Source organism: Lactuca virosa, chromosome 9, assembly GCF_052849685.1.
Source record: "Lactuca virosa cultivar CGN04683 chromosome 9, Lactuca_virosa_CGN04683_v6, whole genome shotgun sequence".
Classification (NCBI taxonomy): domain Eukaryota; kingdom Viridiplantae; phylum Streptophyta; class Magnoliopsida; order Asterales; family Asteraceae; genus Lactuca; species Lactuca virosa.
The window spans coordinates 48,724,453-48,733,551 of NC_136434.1; the positions used below are offsets into that span (position 1 = coordinate 48,724,453).

A 9,099-nucleotide genomic window follows, 5' to 3' on the forward strand; every position below is an offset into this window, starting at 1 on the left:
TTTCGGAACTTACAGGGGCCAATCTGAAATATTTCTGCCAACCAGGGACTTTTCTGAAACTTTTCAGAACTCCAGGGACCAAAACAGATGTTTTCAGAAGAACAGGGACCGAACTGCAGTTTTTCAGAAACAGAGGGACCTTTCTGCAATTTTCTGGAACTTCAGGGGCTAAACTGCAACTTTTCTGAAAAGCTGGTCAATGCTGACGTCACTGATGACGTCACCCGTCTTCTCCGGCAGTCTTCTCCGGCCACCTGGTTTTTCCGGCGAATTTTCCGGCAGGTTTGACCAATCGTTGACCGGTGTTTTGGAGGTCTTCCCGTGGTCAAAAAATTACGAAAAATATATTTTCGGAATCCTTGAAACGAGATCTTTCTAATGGTGTACCTAGAAATCGATTTTGAGACAAAACAATTTTGACGAAAAAACAGAGAAATTCGTGAAAAATTCCCTGGACACCAAACGGGGCTTTGATACCAGTTGTTGGGGTCGGAAAACTCTTCTATTAAACACGAAAATAGAATTACAATAGGAGGAGCAACTCTCACACTCAACTATTACAAAAAACCAACCCTCTCACTAACACTCTCACTCTAAGTGTTATACTATCTGTTTCTCTGTGTTTTTGGGATGCATACAACTGAAGAATGAAGTCTCTATTTATAGTCTTGGCAGCCACCATTGTAGTTGCGTCTATTAATTGTGTTCATCATAGGATGGGAAGAAAAACTTGTCCCGTAGGTTTCATTTTGTCAACAATGATGGCTACTGTAGCTTTTGAGGCTTTGGAGGCTGGAACACAACAGATTATGAAGTGTGTGCAGTAGCGGTGGTGATGGAATCCGGTGAAGGGGAAGATGAGAAGGCATCACAGGTTGAGAAAATACAGGAAAACAAGCTTGTGATGGAATTGGAGTATAAATGAAAACCAAGGGGTCCAATTATTGGAGATATTCATGCTTTGAATTCATCGAGTTTCTCATTTGATTTATATTTTTGATGTGGATTTATTCGATTGAGATTTTGAGTTTTCGTATGGTACTAAATGCATTGATCTACTTATGCCAAGTATCAGCACATTTGTAAAATTTTCGGTGCAAATTCATCCCTTGTTTTCAATTTTTGGGTTTGTGTTTATCATGTTCACCACATAAACATGGTTTATATTGATTTCAGGGTTTGTGTTGTAAACTTGTATTTGATTTTAGGGCGGGTTTTATTATTAGTAATGTTAATAATAATAATAGTTATTATTATTATTATTGTATTAATTAATATTAATAATAAAATCAAAATTTTGTTATTAATATTAATTATCACAATAAAGGTTATTATTATTAACAATATTAAGGTCTAATAATAATATTTAATAAGGTTAAAATTTTTAGGACTAAATAATAACAAACACAATACTTTTATGATCAGTTTTATAATTAATCCCTTTTAAACATATATGGATTTCGATTCTAGCATAAAACTTTGTTGAATTATAAGAAAATAGACATAGTGAAAAAGGAGGGGTGAGAGTGAAATAAAGCGAGGACTTCATTCTCGTGAAATAATAACTTCTCAGTCACATGACGCTTCCATCAAGTCGGCAACCAGGACGGCGTCGTATATGGTCGATTACAATTTACAAGTACACGGCAAGAGTTTTTTGGACGTCACTTTTAAAATATGAATAAATTACATGAATGGTCCCTATGTTCTGAGATAATTTGTATGTTTGGCCCATAACTTAAATTTTTAACTCAGGCTATCCTTATCGTTTGGTTTCGTTGTGCATTTGGTCTTTGCTTTAGACTTAAAATGACTATATTGCCCTTTTTTATGTTCTTTTCTGATTTTTTATTATTTATATATCGTTAATCTACTAACATAATTATTTGATTAAATTACCACCCACTTAATCCCTCCCCCCTCTGCCACGTCACATATCTTGTTCTTGTCGCCAAATTACCACCGTCTCTATCTTCTACTACTGGAGAAAAACTCAATGAAACTGGAATAAAAACTGGAAATCACATACTCAATTAACTAAAAAACATACATTGATCTGTAATTAGAATCAAACCCAGAAACCACGTAATCAAATCCATGACTAAATAATTAAAACCAATCAAACACATAAATGAAACCCATAAATTTATTTAAACCCGACATCAAAACGACAAATCAAACACCGAAATCAAACTCGAAAATTTATTCAAACTAGAAATTAAAACCACGTATACCGAAGCTTTTAAGAGACCTTGTAAAGAAATCAAAGATTTTTGAAGACCTTGATGTTGGAGATGGTATCATCGGAGACTATGGCTTTGATTCATAGGAATATTGTCTTTTTGTAGACATCGATGTCTTTTTGTATACCGGATACATCGAACATGAGATGTGGATTTACGTAGGTTCGATCCAGATCGTAGAGATGGTATCACCGAAGACATCGATTTCTAAGCATCACCACAGATGCGTTCGACCGAAATAGTGGGAATTATTTATTTTTGTGGAAGGCTCAACAGATTTTCTGGTGGTTAGTGGTGGTCGACAAGAAAAAGCGATGAAGGCCAAAAGTCCAGTGGTCGCCAGAGTATTGTGTGGGTTTTCTGGAACGAAGAAGGAAAAGAGTCCAAAAGAAGGGGATCAACGGTTGTGTTTTCTCATCAGCAAATCAAATCGACATGTTCTCGATCGAGGATCACCAGATGTGTCACGAAGAAGGGTCCAACGATGGAAGGTGAAAGGAGACGACATATTTGGTCTCTCCAGTCTCCTCGGTTTTGGTTTACTGCTTGTGAGAGAGAAATCATTTGTTTGTCTACTACTTATGAGAGAGTAAAAAAGATAATGGGGAAAAGATGGGTATGTCAAGTATGGTGAATAAATCATAAATGTGAAAGTATAGATGAGACCTATATTATTTATTAAAAAATTATTAAATAAATAAGAAACAATTTAAAATGAAAAAAAAGACAATATAGTCATTTTAGGTTTGATAGAGACCAAGCGCGCAACAATGCTAAACGATAGAAATAGTTCGAGTTAAAAAATAAATTATGGATCAAACACGTAAATTATCTCAAACCATAGGGACCATTCGTGTAATTTACACTAAAATATTAAAGAAAGAAACTTATGCTCTACAAGTCGACACCTTTAATTTCTTTTAACGAATCGATTATTTTCTACAGTATTTGTTTAGAAACTATCAAACTAACTTATTTATATTGTATTTTACTTATGATAATCAAATAAAACCTAAAAGATATATTTTAGGGGTATTAAGTTATTCATCAGAACAATCATTTTTAGTAATTATCTAAAACAATTTGACTAACATTTTGAATAAAATGCCAAAAAATAACCATCTACTTCGAACTTACCGGTTTCAAACCCATAAATATATACATTAGAACTTTGAAACTTCATATAAATCTCTTTTCTTTGTCTGTTATTCTCTCGTCATCTTCCCTACATTACTCATCATTTTTTGCTACAAATTCATCATTTCTTCTTCGTCCTTTTAGTTTTTCTTTGCCATTTCAAGAAAAAATGTGATCTTATACCATTTCAACGGAAAACTAATATGAAGAACAAGTTCTAAACTTATAAACCCTGGTTCGAAACTCAAGCCATACACATGAAGAATAAGTTGGAAATTCATGAACAAGTTTTGAAATATATATATATATTTATTTGTGCTTTTAGCTTCACTAGCCATTAAGTATAAGTAGAATTAATAGAAGTCTCAATGTGGATCTAAACTATGATATAAAATAAGTTAGATAATGTAGAGTGCACTTATTTTAAGGTGAGTTTGGTTCCGAACTCAACCAAAAGATGAGGGTTAAGGGGGTCAAGTTAGAACTGCACTGGAAAACCTTGATTAGAGACAAAATATAAGTAAGAAATTGGCAGGTTTTGGGTTTGATCTTTGGTAGCGTATGTTGCTTGATAACCAAAGCTAGTGACAGCCCAAGCTACCTATAGTAACCAAAGCTTTCTGACAACCCATGCTGTTTGTAGCAGCCACACTACCTTACAACTTCTGATTAGTTCTTACATGCATATAAAGTTAGCATACATTTATTTTCAAAATCATATTTTAACTACAAAAACATAACATTTTTTGTCTAACTTATCCTGATTTCGGATGTATATGAGTTTATATAAATATATTTTGCCACTTTTGGCACCCTATTAAGAATTTACACATTCATATACTCTCCAATAACAATTTTTCAATTTGGTGTCCGCCTTCTTAAGGATTATTTTAAATTGAAATTCTTGATCATTCATATACACCATATTTCGCACCCCTATTTCTAACACACTACTACACTTTTAAACCTTTTTCGAAACTCTAAATAGAATTGGAAATCCAACAAGTTTCAAAGCTGATTGTTTTTTCTTAAAAATGTTGTTCAGTTTGTTATTGCTATTTGGAAAAGCCGTCATTTTTGTTGATATTCTTTATTATTCTATATATTATTCTTTATCATAATTTAGAATAATATTGTGATTTTTATCATTTAATGCAACACAAGTGATTTGCTATGTGGATCTAACTCTTGGAGTTACTTTTGTCTAAAGAGTTTTTAATATATTGAGTCAAATCTAAGATATATTTTTGAGCAAGTAATTATACCTAATTTATTACAATTTATCCTTATTAGAAATTATCTCAATGAAATTAGATTAAAATTTTAGATTTTATATTATATGATAAATTAGATGATCTCTATTATAGTAAGGTTTTGCTTATGTTAACGGTGTTTCAAGAACATAATTTAGCGATTTACTATCAAAACTCACTCTAACAACTAATAAGATCTCTTTTCGGATTTCGCGCTTTTTATTTAGAGGTCCAAAACCAACTAAAGTAAACCCTCACCTCTTCGACCCCCTCCCCTCCCTCTCTCACACACAGTGACACACTTTCTCTGTCACACAAATATCGCTTTCCATTTTCATTTTCATTTTCGTCCAGCTTCAAATTCACGATCCTTTACGTCCTCTACTGGGTCTATCTCCTCCTCTTTCCCTTTTCATTTCCTCCGTCATGGAGACTCTGCTCCAATCATGCTCCATTTTCACACCCAAGCCTCCGGTCAGATCGCCTGTTGATAGGCAATTGGCTTTATCTTCTTTTGCTATTAATAAACAGAGGAGTTGTAATGTGAAGTTGAAGGCGATTAGCAGGAGCTCTCAAGAGGGATCTTCTTCTATTGAAGATGTAAGGAAGGATGGCATGCTATTGGGTGCTGATAAGGATGAATCTGGTTCAGTCGTTGGATTTCGTTTGATTCCTCAATCTGGTATATGGTTTCTCACTTCTCGAAATTTGATTCTGAAGATAATGATATACGGTGCATTTTTGTTAATCGCGTACTGTTTTTTATTCGGAAACTCAATTCAGGTAGCAATTTATTCGCCTGATGTTTGAGATTTAAGTTCTTATCATCAGTTTTATTGTTCGGAAGGAAATGTGTTGCACATGCAATGTCAAAATAGTAGAGGAAGTACTCAATTTCAGTAGATTTATTGGAGTAAATTACCAAAACGTATTATAGTTTGAGATATGAAGTTGTTGCTTAAATGCATTAAGATGTAGGCTACTTAATGATGATGACATTGACACTTGCATCGTTCTTAGGTGAGACAGAAGTCAGCAACTCTCATGATACCATAACAAATGGTAAAGAGGAAGTGATTGTGGATGATGACTCAGTACAAACAACATCTGCAGAAGTGACATACAACATTGTTTTCGTTACATCTGAAGCAGCACCATACTCTAAAACTGGAGGCTTAGGAGATGTGTGTGGCTCTTTGCCCATTGCACTTGCAGAACGTGGGCATCGTGTAATGGTTGTTTCACCTAGATATTTGAATGGTGGACCTAATGATAAGAAGTTTGCTGGAGCTCTTGATCTTGATTGTCGAGTTAAGGTTTCTTGCTCTGGTGGGGTCCAGGAGGTCGCCTTCTTTCATGAGTATAGGGCAGGTGTTGATTGGGTAAGAAGATTCTACAACTTATGGATTCACTCATTTCTTGTATCTACTATATCTAACCTCCCACTTATCCCAATTGTTATTGTAAGGATTCAATCTGTCTTTCTGTAACTTATTTTGGTGCTTCTCTTTTCAGGTGTTTGTGGACCACCCTTCTTACCATCGTCCTGGAACTCCATATGGTGATGCTTATGGTGCATTTGGTGATAACCAGGTACTGATTGAGGAAGTTATAGTTGACTAATTGACTGTTTTCATATTATCTAACAACAAGAATTTTTTATTTTTTTTTGAGCAGTTTCGGTTCACCTTACTTTGTCATGCAGCATGTGAGGCTCCTTTAGTGCTTCCTTTGGGAGGTTTTACATATGGTGAAAACTGTTTGTTTCTTGCCAATGATTGGCATGCAGGTCTTGTCCCAGTGTATGTGATCAAATCACTCAACATTTGATGGTTTTTGTTTATGTGTATCACTCTTTTCACCTTGCTTATGCTTCTGTTAAAAGTACACCAATTTTCTTTGCAAATTCTGAAAGTTCACTTGTATTATGATTCAGGCTATTGGCAGCAAAGTATCGCCCCTATGGAGTTTACAAGGATGCTAGAAGTATTGTTGTGATACACAATCTTGCACACCAGGTAAGATGCTTTTCATGATTTAGTATTGTTAGCTCAACAATGACCATTTTGCCCTTCTTGTAGGGAGTTGAGCCTGCATCAACCTACAGTAATTTTGGATTGCCCCCAGAGTGGTATGGAGCATTGGGGTGGGTATTTCCTACTTGGGCAAGAACACATGCTCTTGACACTGGTGAAGCTGTAAATATTCTAAAAGGTGCACTTGTTACTGCTGATCGCATACTCACAGTTAGTGAGGTAATAAAGACGAAATTGCCCTCTTCCAGTAAACTTTCTTGGTAAATTATCAAATATAGTCATCTTAGGATTGTTTGTATTTGTTTGTTTGTTTCTTTCCATCAGGGGTATTCTTGGGAAATTACAACCCCAGAAGGTGGAAATGGTCTAAACGAGCTTCTTACTAGTCGAAAGATTGTGGTGAATGGTATATGTAGTTTGCCATTGTGCTTTAAATTTTTTTGTTTCCGATTTTACCCTTTTTTCACTCTATATTGTTATGCAGGGATCACAAATGGAATTGATCTAACGGAATGGAATCCGTCTTCTGATGTGCACATCCCTTCTCATTACTCCCTTGAGGACCTTTCCGGAAAAGTAATTATCTTTTTTTTTTTTTTTTTTTTTTTAAATTTATATAAATAACACATGGAAATATAGTTAAGAACATATTTAGTTTTATGTTCAACTGAAGAATCTGTTTGTTATGTGCACAGATTGAATGCAAAATTGCTCTACAAAAGGAATTAGGTCTTCCAATTCGACCAGATTGCCCAATGGTAAAATTACATGAATACCCTTTTTGGATTTTGGTAAAAACAATACCACTCACTGAACTTTTATAACAGATTGGATTTATTGGGAGATTGGACTATCAGAAGGGTATTGACATAATTCTCTCAGGAACTCCAGACTTGTTGCAAGATGATGTCCAATTTGTAAGTAACTTACTTAAAACCCTAAAAACCCCTAAACCCTAATTACTAAAAAATTGAATCTTTTTTAGGTAATGCTTGGATCAGGAGAAAAACAATATGAAGACTGGATGAGAGCCACAGAAGCAACATTCAAAGATAAGTTCCGTGGATGGGTTGGGTTCAATGTCCCCATATCTCACCGGATAACAGCAGGGTAAATTAGTAATTTACACCACTTTATCTTTAATGAGGGTAAATTAGTAATTTACACAACACAACATGCAGATGTGATATTCTATTAATGCCCTCAAGATTTGAGCCATGTGGTTTAAATCAACTGTATGCAATGAGATATGGAACTGTTCCTGTAGTCCATGCAACTGGAGGACTAGGAGTGAGTTAAAAATAAAGATTTTCTTCTTTTATTTTATATAATATATATTTTCATTTTATATAAAAATGGGAATAAGTAAAGACTTTATGTTATCCAGGACACCGTGAAGACTTTTAATCCATTTGCTGATGAAGGAAGAGGTGAAGGTACCGGGTATGTATTTGGTCAAACTTGGTCAAAATGATGATGTCATAATATAAAGAAAATTAAAAATGCATTTATGTAATAATATAATTATGCAATGTGTTAACAGGTGGGGTTTTAAACCTTTGACAAGAGAAAGCATGTTGGATGTAAGTTACATTCAACTCAAACACTATTGACATTTAAAAAAAAACATAATAGTTTTATGAAGTTTAAAAGTTATAAAAAAAATGGTGTGAAATTTTGTAGGCATTGCGGATTGCTATAGAGACATACAGGAAACACAAGAGTTCTTGGAGAGGGTTAATGAAGAGAGGAATGGAAAGGGATTCCTCATGGAATAATGCTGCAGTCAAATATGAGCAAGTTTTCAAATGGGCTTTTATCGACCCTCCTTATGTTTCATGATCACTAAATTAAATTAACATATGGTTAGAGTGTATTTATAATATATATTAAGGAAATAGGCTGTAATAAGATTCTTATGAACAGTAATTTTGAGGAATATATACATGTTTTCTTACATGTGTACAATCATTGGTGTTGATGGATTCTTATTTACATAAATTAACTCTTGTTCACTTTGGGTCAAAGTCACTAAATTAAATAGTAGTAATGATATGATGACTTGTTGAAATTAAGAAGTAGAATGCAAGAAACACTTTGACACAACTTAAAAGAAAGCGATGGGTGGAGTAGGTTTTGAATGTTTTAGACTACATAATCACTTGATCCAAGGAGTAGATCTTGTCCCTTTCTATGTTTATCATAAAACGCATATTATGGATGTCCTTACATCTATTACCAAAATACAATACTTAACATTCTTGCAAATTCAACTATACCATCCTCTTTGTGAATGACATAATCTTAATCCAATTCAAAGAGTCAAGTTTAACATCATTTATTAAAAAATGACATGCTTCCTTGAGATATCCATTAATAATGATGTGATCTCCGATAATTCTCATTAACAATTATGCTATTGTATCCGTT

General features: G+C 34.1%; 1 protein-coding gene across 1 annotated transcript; it reads left to right on the top strand.

Moving 5' to 3' along the window:
• The first annotated feature begins 4,877 nt into the window (after positions 1-4,877).
• Positions 4,878-8,626, top strand: SS1 (glycogen/starch synthase, ADP-glucose type). The gene is made up of 15 exons (XM_079072098.1): positions 4,878-5,315; positions 5,654-6,015; positions 6,149-6,226; positions 6,311-6,435; positions 6,570-6,651; positions 6,715-6,888; positions 6,994-7,075; positions 7,154-7,245; positions 7,365-7,427; positions 7,497-7,586; positions 7,655-7,779; positions 7,851-7,959; positions 8,057-8,112; positions 8,213-8,252; positions 8,353-8,626. Exons 1-15 carry the CDS (start codon positions 5,060-5,062, stop codon positions 8,509-8,511), a joined length of 1,893 nt encoding a protein of 630 aa, XP_078928224.1. The 5' UTR covers positions 4,878-5,059; the 3' UTR covers positions 8,512-8,626.
• Positions 8,627-9,099: the final 473 nt, after the last annotated feature.